At 42.2% G+C, this 24,296-nt stretch overlaps 2 protein-coding genes and 1 pseudogene across 15 annotated transcripts in view; 1 reads left to right on the top strand and 2 right to left on the bottom strand.

Annotated features, from left to right (window-relative positions):
- ABCC2 (ATP binding cassette subfamily C member 2) overlaps positions 1-24,296 on the bottom strand; it is a 291,675-nt gene that overhangs the window by 196,916 nt on the left and 70,463 nt on the right. The gene's annotated exons all lie outside the window — the stretch shown is intronic.
- DNMBP (dynamin binding protein) overlaps positions 1-24,296 on the top strand; it is a 149,314-nt gene that overhangs the window by 106,652 nt on the left and 18,366 nt on the right. For 7 of the 13 annotated variants that reach the window (XM_082425071.1, XM_082425066.1, XM_082425074.1 and 4 more), the window contains 5 exons: positions 2,568-2,900; positions 3,263-3,442; positions 4,707-4,905; positions 6,953-7,494; positions 8,791-10,449. In XM_082425071.1, the coding sequence (XP_082281197.1) occupies positions 2,568-2,900; positions 3,263-3,442; positions 4,707-4,905; positions 6,953-7,494; positions 8,791-8,976 (1,440 nt within the window). In that variant the 3' untranslated portion in view covers positions 8,977-10,449. The other 6 variants (XR_014253454.1, XM_082425077.1, XM_082425075.1 and 3 more) reach the window with 4 other exon arrangements.
- Positions 689-2,561, bottom strand: LOC309643035 (ORM1-like protein 1 pseudogene; annotated as a pseudogene). The gene has a single exon. The product of its transcript is annotated as an ORM1-like protein 1 pseudogene (transcript).

Raw genomic sequence — 24,296 nt, forward strand, 5'->3', positions numbered from 1 at the left:
TTCCAAAATTAGAAGGCCAACTCAGAGGCTGCTTCTAAGATGCCTAACTATCTTCTATCATCAATCAGTCATGAAGGTGGACCTTCATGAACTCAGTAACTTAATAAATGTAAAAATGAACTCATCTATCAACACAGTGTTGAGCCTGCAAAACCAAAAAAGTACATTCATAAGGTAGGAATTGGTTTGTATAAAACAAGAGGGTATATATCCTCTTATATAACACAAGAGGAATATGCATGGTAATAAAAACAATCTATAATAAACTTGTAAAGAAATGATTCTGGTTTACACGTAACTCTGCTTAAACTGACCATGACTGAATGATTAAACATTTTCTTCTCCTAACATAATGCCCATTCATTATAAGCTAAGCTGGACTTAGTTTCTTATAAATCTCTTATTTCCTTGGATTTATCTACTAAACCCTTACTTTATAGCCATTTAACTTATAAGCTGGGCCTGCCCAGCCTGCCTCTAAAGCCCCTCTTCAGAAGGATACCAGATGCATTAAACAGAGGCATCTTCTCGTAAGAATCTGCACTTCAAAACAGCATATGAAGAACCAGCAGTTGACTCTCCAATGTAGCTACCTCTCATTTCACATTATCACAGAAACAGTGCAGTTTACTAACCACTCCTTCCTTACAGAAAACTCAGTAGCTGTAAAAATTTTTGTTCATTTCAGAACACATTTCAATACTTATTAATTCCAGAGATCCAAACACCATGTAGCTGTGGCATTTTGGGATTTAGCACACTCAGGAGAGAAGCTGTGTTTAAGATGAAGTGAGTTGGATCATACTTCGTATAGAAACTTGCCAGAAAATATAGAATTATTGGAGAAATTGTGAAAAACTTCCGTGAAGATGTAAACTGTACTCCATAGTCCAGTTGTTCCCAATGAGTTAGGAGCCTCGCTTTACCCTGGTCAGGAGTTTCAAATGGTGTTCCTTTTACTGCATGCAGAAATACATACATGCCCAGATTACGTATAACATTTGTTAAGGTCCAAGCAACAGGAACACTGAAGAAGGGAATACTGAGTAAAACGATATGAAGCAAGCCAACTCCCAGTGCATATGTCAGCCACATACCCCAGCTGTTCATTATACAGGTATTTGGATTCACCTCACTGTGGGCAGCTCCAACATTCATGTTTGCGCCGCCGCCCCACTCCCGGCGGCTGGCTGGCTCGGAGCAGTATCAGCTCCGCAGCGGCTGCAGGGCCGACGGCGGCGTCTCCTCCGTTATGGTTTATTGCAGGATATTGAATATAGTTCCCTGTGCTACACAGCGGGACCTTATTGTTTGTCCATTCGCTATATACCAGTTTGCATCTGCTAATCCCCAACTCCCAATCCAACCCTCTCCCACCTCCTTCCCCCTTCGCAGCCACCAGTGTATTCTCTATGTCCCTGATTTTGTTTCTGTTTCATAGATAGGTTCATTTGTGTCATATTTTTTTTATTTATTTATTTATTTATTTATTTATTTATTTATTAAATAAATTTATTTATTTTTGGCAGCATTGGGTCTTTGTTGCTGCACACGTGCTTTCTGTAGTTGCAGCGAGCGCGGGCTACCCTTTGTTGCAGTGCATGGGCTTCTCATTGGGTGGCTTCTCTTTTTGTGGAGCACAGACTCTAGGTGCATGGGCTTCAGTAGTTGTGGCACGCGGGCTCAGTAGTCGTGCTTTGCGGGCTCTAGAGCGCAGGCTCAGTAGTTGTGGCTCACAGGCTTAGTTGCTCCGCATCATGTGGAATCTTCCCGGACCAGGGCTCAAACCCATGTCCCCTGCATTGGCAGGCAGATTGTTAACCACTACGCCACCAGGGAAGTCCTGTGTCATATTTTAGATTCCACGTATAAGTGGTATCATATGTTATTTGCTTTGTCTTTTCTGACTTACTTCACTTAGTATCATGATCTCTGGTTGCATCCATGTTGTTGCAGATGGCATTATTTCGTTCTTTTTTATGGCTGAGTAGTATTCCATTGTATATATGTACCACATCTTCTTTATCAATTCATCTGTCAACAGACATTTAGGTTGTTTCCATGTCTTGGCTATTGTGAATAGTGCTGCTGTGAACATAGAGGTGCATGAATCTTTTTGAATTATGGTTTTGTTTGGGTATATGCCCAGGAGTGGGATTGTTGGGTCATATGGTAATTCTATTTTTAACAACTAAATATTAAGTTAAATTCAAATTATATATAGACACATACACATAAGTGATACCAGACAGATGGTCACAAATGGGTTGTAATGCAAACATCATGTTCATGTATGTAGTTTAGCATTTGTTATCAACTATGCAGCTATTTTGCACACTCTTTCGCGTGAGCAAATTGTTGGGTGAAGAGTTATAAGCTGAGAAGCTTTGTGGAATATGTGCGTACATCTGGTGTTGGATAAGCAGAACACTGTTGGATCTGCATGGGTTTAGCTCGTGCACCAGGAGCAAAGCAGGTGGTACAGGACCTAACAAAATCCACCTGAAGAGAGTTTTGAGAATAACAAGTTCGGGACACTGAACACTGCGCCTTTCTTGTCCCCACAGAAGGAGAGGACAGAGCGGCTGGTCATCTCTCCCCTGAATCAGTTACTGAGCATGTTCACGGGGCCCCACAAGCTGGTGCAGAAACGCTTTGACAAGCTTCTGGACTTCTATAACTGTACAGAACGGGCAGAGAAGCTGAAGGACAAAAAGACCCTGGAGGAGCTGCAGTCGGCCCGGAACAACTACGAGGCCCTGAACGCCCAGCTGCTGGACGAGCTGCCCAAGTTCCATCAGTACGCGCAGGGCCTCTTCAGCAACTGTGTGCATGGCTACGCCGAGGCCCACTGTGACTTCGTGCGCCAGGCGCTGGAGCAGCTGAAGCCGTTGCTCTCGGTGAGGCCCACCCTCCCCATGGAAAAGTAGACTCCCAAGTTCTCCTGGAGTTTTTCTGGGAATACACAGCCAGGTTGTCAGAGACATTATTAAACTAGGTAGATTAAGTATGTCACTAGGTCAGGCCTGTCGGGAATCAGAATTCTTGATCCCTTGATGGAGCCGGGGAACCCGTGGCCTTTAAATGGCTCTCCTTCCACCCTGAGAGATTCTGGAGGAGCCAGCCAGCTCGGGCTGTGGGCACTGGGCTGCGGTGTTGGTGGCTTACACTTGAGTTTTAGGGAGACTGTGCCAGTCCTGGGATCGTTCACGTGTGTTCTCTTCTTTCCTCTGTCTCTGCTCTCCCTGTGCATGGACTCCAGTTACTCAAAGTCACCGGCAGGGAAGGGAACCTGATTGCCGTCTTCCATGAGGAGCACAGCAGGGTCCTGCAGCAACTCCAGGTTTTCACCTTCTTCCCAGAGTCTCTTCCTGCCACCAAGAGGTCACTTGAGAGGAAAACTGTGGACCGCCAGTCCACCCGAAAGCCATTCCTGGGCCTGGTGAGTGGAACTGGAGAGGCTCATATGGCCTGGTGGTTAAGGTGCGAATTCCTGAGTGAGGCCGCCTGGGTTCAGATCCCAATTCTGACAGTGACTCACTCTGTGTCCTTGAGCAAGTGCTTCATCGGTTTCCTCATGTCTAAAACACAGATAATAGTTATACCTACATCATAGAGTTGTTTTGAGATTCAAATGAGTTAAAATATATAAAACACTTGGACATTGCCTGGCACTAGTTAGCATTATTCAAGTAAGCTATCATCATCATCATTATTATTATTAATATTGATGGACTCAGCTCTGTCTCTACAGATGAGCAATTTAATAGGAGTTTAAATATTTTATAATAATTGGAGAATAAAGGTTATTGAGTTCAAATCTATCATGCTCTCATTCATTCATTCCTTCACTCACTATCACTATGCACCACTAGTGTGCCTGCTGGTACAGGCTTCAGAATGCCCTCTGAAAAGCATTCTTGGATCCTATCCTATACAATGAAAGGAGTTAGTAAAGGATTAATATTAGTACTTTGATCAGTCAAAGGAACTGGTTTAAGGGTATGTTAATTCTGCCAGGCTCCCTATTTTTGATCATGTATTGGAAAAGGTGGTTATCTGATATACTGCCAAACAGTTAATGGCTGACCGCTTTTTAACCTGGAGTTATATTCTTTTTGAACTCGATTCTTGCTTATTCTGAAAAGTAGGGTAAGATATACCAGATTATATGGGGTAAAAATCTAAAAGACTGCTGATTTATCTGTGCTTACAATATTTTTGCCCCATGTAATCCCATAGACATTAATTTATATGATCTAAAAGAGGGAATCAGATTTTTTAATCACGTTTACTTTTTCTTATTTTTATGAATATTATTTGTTTTTATAGATATGAAGTCTAGATAAGGAAAGTCTCAGTTGTTTAGATTCATACAGTAAAATACAAGACCTACTCATATTACTTAGATATTTTGATTCTTTAGGTGGCACTTTAATCACATATTTTTGTCACAGGATAACAGATATAAAACTAAGGGTGTGTTAAATTTTCTTACTACAAAGGCACCAAAACATGACCTAAGAGATTACAGTTTTTACCTAGCCACGTGGTCTGACTCAGGCGCAAAGGCATCTGATGGGAGTAGGGAGCTGGCTGTCATTGCCTCCATTTCTGAGACTGACAGCATATGGGATTAAATACGGCTGCTGGGATAACGGCCAGGAAGGGGTTTTGATGATTATATTTCTTATATTGCCTTTCAGCCAAGTTACATGCTTCAGTCGGAAGAACTCCGGGCCTCCCTCTTGGCAAGGTATCCCCCTGAAAAGCTCTTCCAAGCAGAACGGAACTTCAATGCTGCCCAGGACCTGGACGTCTCACTTCTGGAAGGCGACCTGGTGGGCGTGATCAAGAAAAAGGACCCCATGGGCAGCCAGAACCGCTGGCTGATTGACAATGGAGGTAAGAACAGTAGACGACAGATTACCATAACTCTAAATGAGGAAAGAGTGGTTTGGACTGTGCCTGAATCCTGTGTAGGCCAGAGAAAAATATGAGAGTCTTCGATTAAAGGGAAAAGCAACCTTAAAATTTCTCTCCATCTCTAGAGAGTGTAATGCTCAAGTCATTACTGAAACAAAACCAGTCTTTGATTTTGTTTTTGTTTTTAAAAAATTCCAGAGGAGACTCCATTACTTACCTTGCAAGATCTTACCTTGCTTTACCTTTACAGGCAGTGAATCCTGCCTGAAGGGTCCTTTGCCCTCTCGATCCTAACCTGAGTGAACCACAAGTTCTGTAGGTGTGTTTTGTGAGCGTATGAATTTAAAACCTGTAAGAAGGGGTTGTTTGCTTTTTGAGTCCCCCCCCTCCACTACCAGCAAACAATTTTACTTCATGACTATTTAGGGAACGACTTTAAAAACAGCTTACAGCTTTTTTTTCTGGTGGGAGTGGGGGTGGGGAAGGCATACAGAATTTTTTTTCAACGTACAAAGAATAATGCCTATCCATAATCCTTTTTCCACAATTCCAAAATCTGAAAAGCTTTGAAAAATCAGAGGGTTCTTTTTCAGAACTAATTTGCCAAAACCTGTCCTGATCTGAACTCATTTGGTGACAAAACCTGAACAAATGATGTGAGGCTGTTTATGATCATTACTTTTCCCTTTTGGTGTGACTAGTCATATACGTTTTGCTACAGAAACATGAATGGATTTGACTATAGGGTGTTGACCCAGACCCTGCTGGGGATATCATGAAATCTATAGTATACTTGATTACCTTTCCTGAATCCCAAAATCTGAATTCCAAAACACATCCGGCCCCGAGTGTTTTAGAAAAGGATTGTGGGCCTCTATAATAAACATCTATGTTCATACCACAAGAACTGAAAGTTTTAACATTTCTCAGTTTCTTTAAAAGTGTTGTGTGGATTTTTTTCTCCTCCCCCAGCCCCCTGTTCTGCTTACCCAAAATAATAAAGATTGAAATGGGAAAGGAAGGACGAAGGATGGGGCCCCCAGGGTGATGACAGGTGAGAGCCACTGATAGACAGATGAACTCCTAGTGAAGATCCAGGCTGTTTGAGCCCCCCCGTCCTTGGGGTTCTTCCTTATCTACTAAATCCTGGTGGGTAAAGTGGCAGCCAGAAGCTCACAGCATCAGCTTTTAGACCCTCCACCCCTTGGCATCTGCTCAGGGAACTCCTCCCCATCGCCCAGCAGATAGAACAAATGCAGGCTGGCCTTTTTTTTAGGTCCAGGAAACACTCTGAAGAGAGATGGCCCTTTCTCGAGTCGAGGTTACATACTCTGGGTCCCTGCCTTAGCAGATAATTCTTTCCTAATAAATATAACAATTTTTCCTATGGATTAGGGATCTCAATCCCTAATCTATGCTTAAAAGTTTTAGCTGAGGGCCCTTTCTGTCCTCATCTTAGACAATTTATTGATATGAACATGTGTTAGATGTGTATTCTAACTAATATAAGCAGCTAGTTCTCACAGTATTCCCACCTCATTCCTAAACCAGGGACAGAGATTCAAGTGTGTGGTTGGAGAGGGCAGGGAGGCATAGCCGAGGGGCTCTGTCATGCTGAGGATGGTTTTTAAAATCCCTTTTTACCACACTCGATGGACAATTGAACACATCCTTAGTTAAATCTTCCCCTTAGCCTTTGCTCCCATGGTCTGGCCCTTCTGTTTTCTTCATCTGCTCACGCTCAGACATGTGGTCTGTGGTTGTTTATGTTACTGTCTCTTAATTCTCAGCAAAGCCCCTTGTCACTCACCTGTTGTGCGGTTGTAATAGGTGTGAACTGGCAGGAGGCCGCAGCATCTTGTCTCCACCACCCACACTGTGCCCTGGGATGGTGTCTGTTCTGTTTGTCTCTAGGGATCTTATTTTGTCTCACTATTGACCTTAAACCATAGTTTCTTCTCTCCTGATTTCCTCCACCCTCCTCCTCCCACGAAAAGCTCTTCGTGTTTGTTTTTCCTGCCCGCAGTCACCAAAGGCTTTGTGTACAGCTCCTTCCTGAAGCCCTACAATGCACGCCGCAGCCACTCCGACGCCTCCGTGGGCAGCCACTCCTCCACCGAGTCGGAGCACGGCAGCTCCTCCCCCAGGTTCCCCCGGCGGCAGAACAGCGGCGGCACCTTGACCTTCAATCCCAGCAGTGTGGCCGTGTCCTTTAGCTCAGGGCCTTCCCAGAAACAGCCTCCAGACACATCTTCACTGACGGAATTTGACCAAGGAACTCTCAGCGCATCCTTGAACTCAGAGAGCAGTCCTTCCAGATGCCCCTCGGACCCAGACTGCCCCTCCCAGCACGGGTCCTGGGACTCGGTAGACACTGTCAGAGACCTTCACCAGCCTGCTCCCACTCTGAGGAGCTCCCGAAACCCCAGGCATCCAGAAATGGCTGGTTACTCCGTGCCAGGGCGAAACGGGCAGGGTAGAGACCTCGTAAAAGGATGTGCAAGAACAGCCCTGTCTCTGGATGACAGAAACGGACAGCTGGAAAACAGCGAGGCGGAAGGCAACCAGGTGAGTGCGGCCCGGGTACAGTGGTTACTGCGCCTGAGCAGATGCAGGTGATGCCCTCCCAGGAGTGGGCGTGTCAGAGGCCTACCCAGGGCCTGGGGGTGACCTGGAGATGGGCTCGCAGACAAATCCTTAAAGCAGTTGTGGAAACTCACTGCTGTAAGAGTGGGCAGCTCCACCCCTTCTGGGCCCTTCCCTGGCTGACTTCACAGGCTGTTGTGTCTTGGGGCATTTACAAGGTTTACCATGAAGCTTTTCCCACTCTTCCAGTGTGCTGATTTTTCCATTGTATAAAGTCTGCTGTTTAACTCGTCTACTTAGTTTTTTATTCAAATAACTATATGTTTATTTCTAGAATTCAGAAATAAAAGTCTGGCTCTGTTTCAGTTTTTCCTGTTCTTTTCATAATGGCCTGCTCTTGTCTTTGTACCTTAAACATTTTAAACCTACATATTTTAAAGCCACTTTCACATCCACAGCTGAGGAATCCCTGGCCACCTGCCTCTTGCCTTTGCTCACTTGCAGCAGTGAGTCTCTGTGTGTGTCTTACCTTCGTCTGTGAGCTCTCTGTGGTTCTGGTACAAACCACAGCCCAGGACGCACATCCCAGCTCTGGACCCACCAGCAGGCAGTTTTTCTAGACGTGATAAGGGAGGAAATGGCCCTTTCTTAGATTCTGACTTTGTGCAAGGAGCTCACTTCTAGCCTCATGAGCTCCAGTTCCTGAGCAGGTCCTAAACCCCAGCCTTCGGGTGTGTATTCATCCCTGTGCCCCCGTGGGCCTCATGACTTCTGATCACTGAATACCACCCTTGCTTTGCATGATAGCTTTGTTATGGGCACCTAGAGAGCATCCTTTCTTACTTTGAGGTTAGTTGTGTTTTTGTGGTTTTTTTTAAGTTTTTTAAATTCAGAATTTCTGTGTTAGGGGTATGGAAGGGCACCCTCATGTCTCATCCATCTTCCATGCTGACTGAAGTTTCTTTCACTCTTTAAGTCGACTCCGAAAGAGTAAAAATATGTGAATTTTGGTTTTCTTTAAATCTGCCCTGTTCATTAGGGTAGCCACAAGCCGTATGTAGCTATTTAAATTTAAGTTAGGTAAAATTAAACAAAATTTAAAATTAAGTTCTTTCATTTCACTAGGCATATTTCAAGTGCTCAATGGCCATGTGGCTAAGGGCTGCCATATTGCATGGTGCAGATACAGATGGTCCCCTTCACCACAGGAAGTTCTGTTGGGCAGCTTTGCTCTAAGCTGTTTCCCATTTCCTAACTCACTTTCTCTTCCTCACACAGGTCTACTTTGCTGTCTATACCTTCAAGGCACGGAACCCAAACGAGCTGAGTGTGTCAGCCAATCAGAGACTCAAGATCCTGGAGTTTAAAGATGTTACAGGAAATACAGAATGGTGGTTAGCCGAAGTTAATGGGAAGAAGGGCTATGTTCCATCCAATTATATCTGCAAAACTGAGTACACCTGAACCTGTTCTGCCTCCCATTCAACCTTGCTGCCTTTGCTTCCTTCTGCTGAAGGGTCCTGGTGTCCACTGAGAGGGCGCCTGCTCTTGAGACACTGGCCCTGCCTGCATGGCTTAACCATGGCACACTTGGGGCACAAGATAAGTCTTGCTCTCTTTGATTGGGTTGTCAACCTTGATGCTTGCTAGAATTTCTAGAATTTGAAATGGACCCTGGGGCTTGCAAGTGATTCAGTGACCGTGAGAAGAGAGGCCAATCCTGGGGTCAGCTTTTGGAAACGAGAAATTTCCAGTCAGAAGACCAGTATCCAATATATGCTGGAAGCTGTGCTGTAGCATTAGAAGAAGTTGGCGTTGGTTGTGCCATACTGAGTTTGGGGTGGCCCTGTGCGCCATGATCAACTGACCGGAAACTGACTTGGATGAAAACAATTCTCTGGGAGCCCTTTCAGGCTGCGCCTCTGCATGTGGCAAGGAGTTTGTCGACCTTGTACCAAATCTGGTATTTTAAAACCTCAGTGTCTGGCACACATTCACACACACACTCCTTATTTCTAAAAGTCCCTAAAACGCTACCACCTGTAGTCTTTTTCTTATTTATTTCACTGCACTTCCAGATAGCTTGGGCAAAATTCAACTACTTTCTTTCTCCTTTTAAAAAATGTTTAGGGTCTTTCTTTTCCTTGAACCTTCATCTGAAAGGTTCTCTTCCCATTAGGTGCTATCCTCCACACCTTGCTGACAGTCATCTCTACTTTATATGGTCTGTGCGTGATAATGTCTCCTGGCCTCTCTCCTGAAGCTCAATATCTGATAGACTTTCCTAGGAGAACAGGATCAGAGCTCCCGCCATTTCATTAGAGGGATTCATTCTGCGATGGGCTGAAGCCATTCCAGCCTGCTGGGAGACTGGGTGCCTCTCCCCTTCATCCAAGCACACTACTGTCCACAGATGCAGAAAACATAACGCGTGTGTCTTATTTGAATTCGGATAAGCAGTCCCAGAAGTAGCTTATCCTAGACTTGGAAATAAGCATTTTCTGTTTCATCAGCCCCCGTGCTTCAGAGACCGTGGTCTAAGCCAAACAGAATCTAAAGTGCCTGATTGTGCCTCCCTCCGCCTCAGGAAGATATTTACTAATCCTAACACTAAGAATCTCCCCCTGAAGTTTCTATTTGAGCAGGGCTCTGATTCTTAAGGTCCGCCCTAGATAGAAAGCCTACCTTGGAACAGGAAACCGTGAATTTTGTCTTTTAAGAAAGGGAATTAAGAACAGCCTTACAGACCTTGCTCCTCCAAATGCACCTTTGCCTTAAACTTATGATGAATTGGGAGACACCTGTGAACTCCTTGGCCCCCCAAGTCTGCTAGTTGGTCAGAAGGAAGCAACGCAAGAGTCTCTTGTGAATAGTGTTTATATCTAGAGATGTTTATATTTAAGTAGTTATTTTATAAATAAAAGCATTTCTAAGGGCCATGAGTATGTTTTCTTGATTTCCCTCCATGTTTAGCCTGAACCTTCTCGTGTTTCTGGGGGTAACTTCTTGACAATTCAGTGATGCTCAGATCCCAGGAGATGGGAGAGACAAACTGAAGAAACTCAGGTCAAAAATTCATTTTGTCAGGACTTCGCAGGTGGCGCAGTGGTTAAGAATCCGCCTGCCAATGCAGAGAACACGGGTTCGAGCCCTGGTCCAGGAGATCCCACATGCAGCAGAACAATTAAGCCCGTGCGCCACAACTACTGAGCCTGCGCTCTAGAGCCCGCAAGCCACAACTACTGAGCACGTATGTCACAACTACTGAAGCCTGCACGCCTAGAGCCCGTGCTCCGCAACAAGAGAAGCCACCACAATGAAAAGCCCACACACTGCAACAAAGAGTAGCCCCTGCTCGCCACAACTAGAGAGAGCCTGCGTGCAGCAATGAAGACGCAGCCAGAGATAGATAATTATTTTTTAAAAATTCATTTTGTCAAATATAATTTCAGCAGAATCACTCTATACTCAAAATATGTCTGTGCTGCAGGCCTCTTCATTAAGCCATTTCCTATGATAAAATCCTAGCAAAACAGAAAAGCTGGAATCTTGAAGAGGTAAGTATTTCCCAGCCATTACAGATGTGGAAACTGATGCACTAGTGATGAACTAACAAGTCCACACAGCAGCTCTAGCCAGATGGGGGGTGGGAGGGGGAGAATTAGCAGGAGCACTAGCGGAGGTGGCACTGAGGACAGTGGGTGACAGAAGTATCACCTGATACTGTTAAGGAATAGAAAACGTAGGTGAATAGACAGCCTCCGTGGGAAAGAAACTTACAGGCCAGTGAGGCCAACTCTTTCATTTTATGAGGTAGGAAGATGGGGTCCAGTGACATTGTGACTTACCCAAGTCTTACATCAATTTTTGATGGATCCTGAATTTAAACTTATGCCTCAGGCTGAGCCTTTCCATCTTGTTCTGGAGCCAGACTGACTTCAGACACTTAAGAGCTTTGTGACCTTGGCAACTTACCTAACCTGTGCTTCAGCTTCCTCATCTAAAGTAGAGAAAATACTACTGTCCGCCTTACAGGGTTGTGGTACGGATGGAATGAGTTAATACATGGAGAATGCTAGAACGCTAGCACATAGTGAACAATAAACTGGAGAGCCCCGAGGCCCAAGTCAAGGAATTTAGATTTCATGAGAAACTCCTTATTACCTAGGTGGATTCCTTGTTGTAGGAAAGCTAAATGATAGCAGGATGATTTGGAGGGAGGACAGATCGAAGGCCGGAAAAATCTAAGAAAAAGTTAACTGATGGGGCTTAAGATTGCCTGAGAATGGAAAAAAGCAGCAACATCCTATAAAGAATATGAAATTGAAGAAGTGATGAATCCCTAACAAAGGGGAGATCATTGGGATGGTAGCAAGTTTATGAAAAGATGAGTATTGTAAACACTAGATGTCTGCTAAGTCTTGCTTTTTCTTTATTTTTATTTTTAATTTATTATTTTTTATTGAAGTATAGTTAATTTACAATGTTTCAGGTTATACAGAAAAGTGATTCAGTTATACATATATATTCTTTTTCAGATTCTTTTCCATTATAGGTTATTACAAGATATTGACTCTAGTTCCCTGTGCTATACAGTAGGTCCCTGTTGTTTATTTTATATATAGTGATGTATATCTGTTAATTCCAAATTCCCAATTTATCCCTGCTCCATTTTCCCCTTTGGTATACCATAAGTTGTTTTCTATGTCTTTGAGTCTATTTCTGTTTTGTAAATAAGTTCATTTGTATCATTTTTTTAGATTCCACACATAAGTGATATCATACAATATTTGTCTTTGATTTCACTTAGTATGATAATCTCTAGTTGCATCCATGTTGCTGCAGATGGCATTATTTCATTCTTTTTATTATGGCTGAGTAGTATTCCATTGTAAATATGTACCACATCTTCTTTATCCATTCATCTGTTGATGGACACTTAGGTTGCTTCCATGTCTTGGCTATTGTAAATAGTGCAGCTGTGAACATTGGGGTGCCTGCATCTTTTCTAATTAGAGTTTTTGTCTTTTCCAGATATGTGCCCAGGAGTGGGATTGCTGGATCATATGGTAGCTTTATTTTTAGTTTTTTTAAGGAAACTCCATACTATTCTCCACAGTGGTTGCTAGGTGCTTTTCTTTTTTTTTAGTATTTGTTTATTTAGGCTGCGCCAGGTCTTAGTTGCGGCACGTGGGATCTTTGTTGCAACATGTTTAGTTGTGGCATGTGGGCTCTTAGTTGTGGCACGTGGACTCCTTAGTTGCGGCACGTGGACTCCTTAGTTGCGGCACGTGGACTCCTTAGTTGCGGCATGCAGACTCCTTAGTTGTGGCATGCATGTGGGATCTAGTTCCCCGATCAGGGATCAAACCCAGGCCCCCTGCATTGGGAGCATGGAGTCTTACCCACTGGACCACCAGGGAAGTCCCTAGGTGATTTTTTAAGTGTGGTCTTCAGACCAGCAGCATCACCATCCGTGTACCCTGGGAGCTCGCTGGAAATGCAGGCCCCACCCCAGGCCTACTGCATCAAGTTACCAGGTGATGTGTGTGCATGTTATATTTGAGAAGCACCTGTGTAGGCAGTTATTTTTAGTAGAACTTTCTACTGTTGGAAAAGTAGGAATTACAAAAACCAAGGAAGGAAAGGGTGTCAGATGTTTCCTGCACAACAGAAGGAAATGTTGAAGAAAATTTCCAAATCCAGTTTGCCTGCTTGCTTCCTGTCATGAATTTGCTCCCTTTCCTGCCTGGAGGTAGCTCTTCAGTTATGCTTTCTCCCAAGTGTCCTCGGAGAACAGGGAGTGGTGGTGGGAATCTATCATCATCTGAAACGTGTAGATTTCTGACCTCCCTCTCAAGATTGTTGTGAGAACAAATAAGATGATTCTGCAAATTTTTGTGAACTGTGAGTTCTAGAAATACATGGTTTTAGTAAAGATTGAATTTTGTGTCACCCTTTTAATTAGTTGTGAAGCTGGAACTCTGTGCATTTTGTTTCAGGGTCAGGAGTACAAACAGACTCTAGAAGAACACGGTGTGCTCTGAATTGTGTTTCATTTGCAGAACCTTAGGCCTGAGGACCGAGAAACCTTGAGCATCATATACTTAATTCTAAATCCTCTCTCTGGTCGCTACACACAACTCAGGATTTTAAACTCTCCCATCTATTAGTACATCATATTGATGAAGTTTGTACTATTTCACCTGGGCTGGGTGTGGCGGACATTCAGTGCCACAGAGCAGGGATGATCATCTCCAATCTCCAATTTGCGCTGCTTTGTTTCATCCAGCCCACTGTGATTGTTAGTGAAGATCAGTAGTAGTGTTTTGTGAGTATCAATAAGGGAGTTTTCTACAACAGATTGCAGGCTTTGCAAGCTGCATAGGAATATCTATTCCTTAGTACCACTCAGAGGTGACCCTGAAGGAGCAGGTAGTGCTTTCCCAGAGGTAAGTTGTGCTGTGGTGCTAGGAGCGAGCAATGTGTTCATTCGGGAATGTTTATTGCTAGCAGGCAGGTGCATGGGACTCAGCAGCAGACCGTGGGGGTCTGCAGACTCAGCAGGACCATGTCACAAGGCACTGCCTGTGCACCACCCGCCTGGGTGTCCCCTGGGACTTCAAGAGGAGTCAAGCTCTAATCCTTCCCTGTGGCAGCCCTTCCCCAGCTCCAGGATCAGGGAAGCTGAGAGTGAAAGATTACCGATCTGTCATGGCCGCCTCCTGTCGTCAGAATCACTGTGACTCATTTGAACAAAGGACCTTCCTGCAGCCTCTCAGGTGAGATCAAAAAATTGCGTCCAAATAGGATTAAGCTGAATAAGATCTTTGCAATTTGATAGAAGGGGTGATAGCCATGAGCACTGAAACCATTTCTAGCTGGGCTTTAAAGATAACATAATCCTCTACAAATTCACACTGCAGTGGGATTCAGTGAAGATCAATGAATTACTAAACTGATTTCAGTTGGAGAATATTGGCAATTTTAATCAGAGCTGCTTGGGCTTATGGTATTGTATTAGTTTCCTATTGCTGCTTCAACAAATTACTGCTAACTTAGTAGCCTAAAACAACAGAAATTTATTGTCTTATGGTTCTGGAGGTCAGAAGTTTGACATCAGTCTCACTGGGCTAAAGTCAGGGTTGGTAGGGCTGGTTATTTACAGAGACTTCAGGGGAGAATCTGTCTCCTTGCCTTTTCCAACTTCTAGAAGCTGCCTATGTTTCTTGGCTTGTGTTCCCTTCATCAAGCAGCATAGCATCTTCAGATGTCTCTGTTTCTGTCATCACATCATCTTCATTTTAACTCTGACCCTCCTGACTCTTATTAAGGATCCTTGTAATTACACTGGGCCCACTTTGGATAATTTCCCATCTCAATATCCTTAATCACATCTGCGAAGTCCCTTTTGCCATGTAAGGTAAATCCTCAGGGTTTTGAGGATTCAGACATGGACATCTTTGGGGACCATTATTCTATCTACTGCAGGTATGGAGCCACATGACATTTTTGAGGCAAATTGTCTTTCTGAGAATGGAAACATGATCCAGTCCAGACTACACTGTTGATTCTGGAGCAGGAATTGGCAAACCTTTTCCATAAAAGGCCAGATAATAAATACCTTAGGCCAGCGGTCCCCAACCTTTTTGGCACCAGGGACTGGTTTCATGGAAGACAGTTTTTCCATGGACGGGGCGGGGATAGTTCAGGCGGTAACGTGAGTGACTGAGAGTGGCAGTTGAAGCTTTGCAAGCTTGCCCGCTGCTCACCTCGTCCTGGGCGGCCTGGTTCCTAACAGGCCGAGGACGGGTATGGGTCCATGGCCTGGGGGTTAGGGACCCCTGCTTTAGGCTTTTCAGGCCATACAGTCTGTCACAACTCAACTCTGCCACTGTAACGCAGAAGCAGGTATAGATAATAGAGAAACAAGTGAGCATGGTTGTGTTTCAAAAAAACTTTATTTATAAAAACAGCAGGCCAGATTTTGCTCTTATGCCATACCCCTAACTCTATGTCCCGCTAAAATAAAATGGTTCTGTGCCACCATTAACATTGAAGCCACGTATGCAGAAAACTTAGACGCTTTGATGAAGGAAAATGAAAAGCTAGCCAAAGTGGAATTGGTTTACAGATTCGAACTCATAAATATATCAGTCTAGCAGATATTTATGGAACTATGAGAGATCTTTATGATGCCAGAATGTAAACCCTGACAAACCAGATCACAGTTTACTTGCAAACTAACAGAGGAGCCAGCAGGCAGGAATGTTAGCACGAAGTACCAGGGGAGATATCTGTGCTCAGAGGTACAACCAGAGGACAACTCGACAGTCTTTTTTTTTTTTTAATTTTTCTTTTCTTTTTGAATTTTATTTTTTTATACAGCAGGTTCTTATTAGTTATCTATTTTATATATATTAGTGTATATATGTCAATCCCAATCTCCCAATTCATCCCACCACCACCCACCCTCTACTTCCCCCCTTGGTGTCCATGTTTGTTCTCTACATCTGTGTCTCTATGGCTTGCAAACTGGTTCATCTGTACTATTTTTCTAGATTCCACATACATGTGTTAATATATGATATTTTTCTCTTTCTGACTTCACTATCACAGTCTCTAGGTCCATCCACGTCTCTACAAATGACCCAATTTCGTTCCTTTTTATGGCTGAGTAATATTCCATTGTACATATGTACCACATCTTCTTTATCCATTGGTCTGTCGATGGGCATTTAGGTTGCTTCCATGACCTGGCTATTGTAAATAGTGCTGCAATGAACATTGGGGTGCGTGTATCTTTTTGAATTATGGTTTTCTCTGGGTATCTGCCCAGTAGTGGGATTGCTGTATCATATGGTAATTCTATTTTTAGCTTTTAAAGGAACCTCCATAGTATTCGCCATAGTGGCTCTTATCAATTTACATTCCCACCAACAGTGCAAGAGAGTTCCCTTTTCTCCACACCCTCTCCAGCATCTGTTGTTTGTAGATTTTCTGATGATGCCCATTCTAACTGGTGTGAGGTGATACCTCATTGTAGTTTTGATTTGCATTTCTCTAATAATTAGTGATGTTGAGCAGCTTTTCATGTGCCTCTTGGCCATCTGTATGTCTTATTTGGAGAGATGTCTATTTAGGTCTTCTGCCCATTTTTGGATTGGGTTGTTTGTTTTTTTTAATATTGAGCTGCATGAGCTGTTTATATATTTTGGAGATTAATCTTTTGTTGATTCGTTTGCAAATATTTTCTCCCATTCTGAGGGTTGGTTTTTCGTGTTGTTTATAGTTTCCTTTGATGTGCAAAAGCTTTTAAGTTTCATTAGGTCCCCTTTGTTTATTTTTGTTTTTATTTCCATTACTCTAGGAGGTGGGTCAAAAAAGATCTTGCTGTGATTTGTATCAGAGTGTTCTTCCTATGTTTTCCTCTAAGAGTTTTATAGTGTCCGGTCTTACATTCAGGTCTCTAATCCATTTTGAGTTTATTTTTGTGTATAGTGTTAGGGAATGTTCTAATTTCATTCTTCTACATGTAGCTGTCCAGTTTTCCCAGCACCGCTTATTGAAGAGGCTGTCTTTTCTCTATTGTATATTCTTGCCTCCTTTATCAAAAATAAGGTGACCATATGTGCATGGGTTTATCTCTGGGCTTTCTATCCTGTTCCATTGATCTATATTTCTGTTTTTCTGCCAGTACCATATTGTCTTGGTTACTCTAGCTTTGTAGTACAGTCTGAAGTCAGAGAGTCTGATTCCTCCAGCTCCGTTTTTTTTCCCTCAAGATTGCTTGGCTAGCATAGCACAGGGAGACCAGCTTGGTGCTTTGTGACCACCTAGAGGGGTGGGATAGGGAAGGTGGGAGGGAGACGCGAGAGGGAGGGGATATGGGGATATATGTATACATATAGCTGATTCACTTTGATATACAGCAGAAACTAACACAACAATGCAAAGCAATTATACTCCAATGAAGATGTTAAAAAAAAAAAAAGGTTGCTTTGGCTATTCGGGATCTTTTGTGTCTCCATACAAATTTTAAGATTTTTTGTTCTAGTTCTGTAAAAAATGCCATTGGTAATTTGATAGGGATTGCATTGAATCTGTAGATTGCTTTGGGTAGTATAGTCATTTTCACAATATTGATTCTTCCAATCCAAGAACATGGTATATCTCTCCATCTGTTGGTATCATCTTTAATTTCTTTCATCAGTGTCTTATAGTTTTCTGCATACAGCTCTTTTGTCTCCCTAGGGAGGTTTACTCTTAGGTATTTTATTCTTTTTGTTGCAGTGGTAAATGGGAGTGTTTCCTTAATTTCTCTTTCAGATTTTTCATCACTAGTGTATAGGAATGCAAGAGCTTTCTGTGCATTAACTTTGTATCCTGCAACTTTACCTAATTCATTGATTAGCTCTAGTAGTTTTCTGGTGGCATCTTTAGGATTCTCTATGTATAGTATCATGTCATCTGCAAACAGTGACAGTTTTACTTCTTCTTTTCCAATTTGTATTCCTTTTATTTTTTGTCTTCTCTGATTGTCATGGCTAGGACTTCCAAAACTATGTTGAATAATAGTGGTGAGAATGGACATCCTTGTCTTGTTCCTGATCTTGGAGGAAATGCTTTTGGTTTTTCACCATGGAGAATGATGTTTGCTGTGGGTTTGTCATATATGGCCTTTATTATGTTGATGTAGGTTCCCTCTATGCCCACTTTCTGGAGAGTTTTTATCATAAATGGGTGTTGAATTTTGTCAAAAGCTTTTTCTGCATCTATTGACATGATCATATAGTTTTTCTTCTTCAATTTGTTAATATGGTTTATCACATTGATTGATTTTTGTATATTGAAGAATCCTTGCATCCCTGGGATAAATCCCACTTGGTCATGGTGTATGATCCTTTTAGTGTATTGTTGGATTCTGTTTGCTAGTAGTTTGTTGAGGATTTTTGCATCTATATTCATCAGTGATATTGGTCTGTAATTTTCTTTTTTTGTAGTATCTTTGTCTGGTTTTGGTATCAGAGTGATGGTGGCCTCGTAGAATGAGTTTGGGAGTGTTCCTTCCTCTGCAATTTTTTGGTAAGAGTTTGAGAAGGATGGGTGTTAGCTCTTCTCTAAATGTTGGATAGAATTCACCTGTGAAGCCATCTGGTCCTGGACATTTGTTTCTTGGAAGATTTTTAATCACAGTTTCAATTTCATTACTTGTGATTGGTCTGTTCATATTCTCTCTTTCTTCCTGGTTCAGTCTTGGAAGGTTATACCTTTCTAAGAATTTGTCCATTTCTTCCAGATTGTCCATTTTATTGGCATAGAGTTGCTTGTAGTAGTCTCTTAGGATGCTTTGTATTTCTGCAGTGTCTGTTGTAACTTCTCCTTTTTCATTTCTAATTTTATTGATTTGAGTCCTCTCCCTCTTTTTCTTGATGAGTCTGGCTAATGGTTTATCAACTTTGTTTACCTTCTCAGACAACCAGCTTTTAGTTCTATTGATCTTTGCTATTGTTTTCTTTGTTTCTATTTCATTAATTTCTGCTCTGGTCTTTATGATTTCTTTCCTTCTGCTAACTTTGGGTTTTGTTTGTTCTTGTTTCTGTAGTTCTTTTAGGTGTAAGGTTAGATTGTTTATTTCAGATTTTTCTTGTTTCTTGAGGTAGGATTGTATTGCTCTAAACTTCCCTCTTAGAGCTGCTTTTGCTGCATCCCATAGGTTTTGGATTCTCATGGTTTGTTGTCATTTGTCTCTAGGTATTTTTTGATTTCTTCTTTGATTTCTTCAGTGATCTGTTGGTTATTTAGTAATTCACTGTTTAGCCTCCATTTATGTGGGTTTTTTTTTTTTTTTTTACAGTTTCTTCCCTGTAATTGATTTCCAATCTCATAGCATTGTGGTCAGAAAAGATGCTTGATACGATTTCAGTTTTCTTAAATTTTCTGAGGCTTGATTTGTGACCCAAGATGTGATCTATCCTGGAGAATGTTTCATGTGCACTTGAGAAGAAAGTGTATTCTGCCACTTTCGGGTGGAATGTTCTACAAATATTATATCTATCTGGTCTAAAGTGTCATTTAAAGCTTGTGTTCCCTTATTAATTTTCTGTCTGGAGGATCTGTCCATTGGTGTGAGGTGTTAAAGTCCCCCACTATTACTGTGTTACTCTTGATTTCCTCTTTTATAGATGTTAGCACTTGCCTTATGTATTGAGGTGCTCCTATGTTGGGTGCATATATATTTATAATTGTTATATCTTCTTCTTGGATTGATCCCCTGATCATTACGTAGTGTCCTTCCTTATCTTTTGTAACATTATTTTAAAGTCTATTTTGTCTGATATGAGTATTGCTACTCCAGCTTTCTTTTGATTTCCATTTGCATAGAATATCTTTTTCCATCCCCTCACTTTCAGTCTGTATGTGTCCCTAGGTCTGAAGTGGGTCTCTTGTAGACAGCATATATGTGTCTTGTTTTTGTATCCATTCAGCAAGCCTGTGTCTTTTGGTTGGAGCATTTAATCCATTCACATTTAAGGTAATTATTGATATGTATGTTCCTATGACCATTTTCTTAATTGTTCTGGGTTTGTTTTTGTAGGTCCTTTTCTTCTCTTGTGTTTCCCACTTAGAGAAGTTCCTTTAGCATTTGTTGTAGAGCTGGTTTGGTGGTGCTGAATTCTTTTAGCTTTTGATTGTCTGTAAAGCTTTTGATTTCTCCGTTGAATCTGAATGAGATCCTTGCTGGGTAGGGTAATCCTGGTTGTAGGTTCTTCCCTTTCATCACTTTTAAGTACATCATGCCACTCCCTTCTGGATTGTAGAGTTTCTGCTGAGAAATCAGCTGTTAACCTTATGGGAGTTCCCTTGTATGTTATTTGTCATTTTTCCCTTGTTGCTTTTAATAATTTTTCTTTGTCTTTAATTTTTGCAATTTGATTAGTGTGTGTCTTGGCCTGTTTCTCCTTGGGTTTATCCTGCCTGGGACTCTGTGCTTCCTGGACTTGGGTGGCTATTTCCTTTCCCATGTTAGGGAAGTTTTCGACTATAATCTCTTCAAATATTTTCTCTGGTCCTTTCTCTCTCTCATCTCCTTCTGGGGCCCCTATAATGCGAATGTTGTTGCCTTTAATGTTGTCTCAGAGGTCTCTTAGGCTGTCTTCATTCTTTTTTCTTTATTGTGTTCCGTGGCAGTGAGTTCCACCATTCTGTCTTCCAGGTCACTTATCTGTTCTTCTGCCTCAGCTATTCTGCTATTGATTCCTTGTAGTGTATTTTTCATTTCAGTTATTGTATTGTTCATCTCTGTTTGTTCTTTAATTCTTCTAGGTGTTTGTGCTTTAATTTTTCTAGGTCTTTGTTAAAGCATTTCTTTGCCTCCATTCTTTTTCCAAGGTCCTGGATCATCTTCACTATCATTATTCTGAATTCTTTTTCTGGAAGGTTGCCTATCTCCACTTCATTTAGTTGTTTTTCTGGGGTTTTATCTTGTTCCTTCATCTGGTACATAGTCCTCTGCCTTTTCATTGGGACTGTCTTTCTGTGAATGTGGTTTTTGTTCCACAGGCTGCAGAATTGTAGTTCTTGTTACTTCTGCTCTCTGCCCTCTCAAGTCGACAGTCTTTACAGATGGATACCAACAGTGTTGTTTCCCAGTGAGAACAAGTGACTATGGGCTTGAGCAGCAAATAAACATTCCAAAGACTGTTGCTCCGACAGAGCCCGTCATCCACAGGACAAGTGGATCTGAAATCAGTGACAGTGGTTATCAGGCAGAATAGCCAGATGGCTATCATGATGAGGACCAAGGTGACTGTCTATTCACGAGATTACCAGTGTGTCAACCAGGGCCTTAACTGTTAAAGTTGAAGAAAGGAGCAGTATTAGTCTTTTTTTTTTTTTTTTTAATTCAGTGAGAGCCAAAGTAGTCTTTTTTTTGGCTGTGTTGGGTCTTCGTTGCTGTGCGTGGGCTTTCTCTAGTTGTGTCAAATGAGGGCTATGCTTCATTGAGGTGCGCAGGCTTCTCATTGTGGTGGCTTCTCTTGTTGAGGAGCACGGGCTCTAGGCATGTGGGCTTCAGTAGTTGTGGCGCACTGGCTTAGTTGCTCTGCAGCATGTGGGATTTTCCTGGACCAGGGATTGAACCCATGTCCCCTGCATTGGCAGGCAGATTCTTAACCATTGCACCACAGTGAAATCCCCCAAAATAGTCTTAAGAGAAATACTATATACTCTTTTTCTAACTCCCTTTTTTCTACTTCATTCCTAAGTACTTTTTCACTGTAGCATTTAAATTCTACAGCATAACCCATTATTTGCATACAAAGTAAAAAGGAATACTATGAAAATGGAGTGCTTCTTACAGCCAATTCTTTCATGCATTTTTACAACTTTTCATTAGTCTTCAAACAATATGAAGCCTTTCAAAAACTGGTTTTAGTGTCTAATTTATGTGGAAGACTAAATCCACGTTGATGGTTTTTGCTAACTAAATCTAAGTTGCAGCAGTTTAGGAATTTAAATGTCAGTGTTTGTACAATATTGTTTGCTAATTTTTAGGTAAAGTCATGATCAGTGTGAATTTGTGATTAAATGTATTCATTTGTTACCTAAAAGGAACAAATTTCTTCAGAGGGTGTTTCAAAAGGTACTTTTACAAAATTAGCTGGCAAAAAATTTAGGTCTGATTGGTATATTTAGTCTTTCTGTTGGAGTTATTTTGTCATCTTCAATCCTGTTGCTGTACTCTTGGCATACATTTTTCCCACTGTATGTTGTATAAATATTTTTTGAACACTCAAAAACAAGTGAGTAGGGCTTCCCTGGTGGCGCAGTGGTTAAGAATCCGCCTGCCAATGCAGGGGACATGGGTTCGAGCCCTGGTCCAGGAAGATCCTACATGCCACAGAGCAACTAAGCCTGTGTGCCACAACTACTGAGCCTGCGCTCTAGATCCCTCGAGCCACAAATACTGAGACCGTGTGCCACAACTACTGAGGCCCACGCACCTAGAGCCCGTGCTCCGCAACAAGAGAAGCCACGGTAGTGAGGAGCCCGTGCACGGCAATGAAGAGTAGCCCCTGCTCGCCGCAACTAGAGAAAGCCCACGCACAGCAAGGAAGACCCAACACAGCCATAAATAAATAAATAAATTTATTTTTTTAAAAAAGATGCATATCAAAGGAATATTTTCAATGAGCCCAGGCTCTTGCATATTCCCATACATAGAAAGAAAAACACTAAAAAAAAAAAAAAAAAAAAAAAAAAAACTAAAACAGAAACAAGTGAGTAGCTACTATATTCTAGCCACTGGAGATATAAAACAGAGTAAAAAATTGTTTTCAAGAGGCTCATAGCTTAGTGAGGGAGATGCAAACAGAAAATTATCTAACAAAATAAATACAGTAAAAGCAAATTAAGTGTGCTGAGGAGCATTATTTAGTTGTAAACAACAATCCCCAACTCGTAAACTTAACTTAAGCAGAAATGAAGTTTTCAAATAATAATAGGTTGCTCACCGACTCTTTGGGAGGATAAAAAAGCCAGATATGAGTCTTTGAAGCCAGGAACGATGCTCAGTATCACACCACAACATCACTGGATCCTGCTACTAGTCACCACCACTGCCTAACTCTGGACAATGACAGTGACTGACGGTCCCCTTTGCCAGGACACATTTCCCTCTTTCTTGTCTCCAGCATCTGAATCAAAATCTGGCACAGGTGTATCTGATTACTGGAAACTCATCACAGTGCTGCACCCTGGTCTCCCACAAAGAATCTTAAGTTGGAGGAGTCCATGTAGAACTGAGGTTCAGGTGCAGAGCTGCCCAAAAGATTGAAAATCCACTGCAGTGGTGAAGCTAGCCTGGGGGTTGAGAGGAGAGGGAGTCAGGGAAGGCTCTTGGGAGAAGATGACTTCTTACTGAGTCTTAATGAGTTAGTTAGAGGTAGTCATGGGATTCCAAACAGAGGGGATAGATAAGGAAAAGGCTAGAGTCAAACAGTAATTGTGTGTATGGGGAATCTAAAAGCATTTTAATGTTGCTGGAGCTTAACATGAGGTATGGGAGTTGGAATAAATGAGACTGGATTGGATGTAAGGGAGCTTCGTTTTACCATACTAAGGAATTTTAACTTTATTCTGGATAGCTATTGAATGAAGGGTTTAAGCAGAAGAGTAACCTGGTCAGTTTTTCATAATAGATCACTCTGGTAGCCACTGGTGTATATATTTGAGGAAAACAACACTGTAAGTAGGGATACCTATGCCCTCAGTCCAGGATGGAAGTGAGGAGAAACTGAACTATGGCAAAAACAGTAGGGGTGCAGAAGTAAAACTGGAAGGGCTTGGTGGCTGATTGATCTGGAAAGAAAAGGAAAAGTTGCGAGTGATACACAGGTTTTCATTTTGTAGGACTTGTATGGACAATGATGTCACCACTTGAGTTAGAAAGTACAGGCAAAACTTTTTAGAGGGGAGAAAGAAGTAGACAGGTCTGGGCAGACTCTGGGAGGGCTCACACTATGGAGTACTTCCCAGAACTTCTGCTGCCTGTGTCCTTGTCCCCACAGTGAGCCACAGCTTCCACCTGCCTCTGCAGGAGACCCTCCCACACTAGCAGAAAAAAAAACTTCTTAAAAGCATTGCAGTGACCTGTCGCTCCCATCAGGAAACTTGCATAAGCCTCTTAGATAGCCTCATCCACCAGAGGGCAGACAGCAGAAGCAAAAAGAACCACAATCCTGCAGCCTCTGGAACAAAAACCACATTCACAGAAAGACAAG

Source organism: Balaenoptera physalus (assembly GCF_965194825.1).
Source record: "Balaenoptera physalus genome assembly, chromosome: 14".
Taxonomy (NCBI): domain Eukaryota; kingdom Metazoa; phylum Chordata; class Mammalia; order Artiodactyla; family Balaenopteridae; genus Balaenoptera; species Balaenoptera physalus.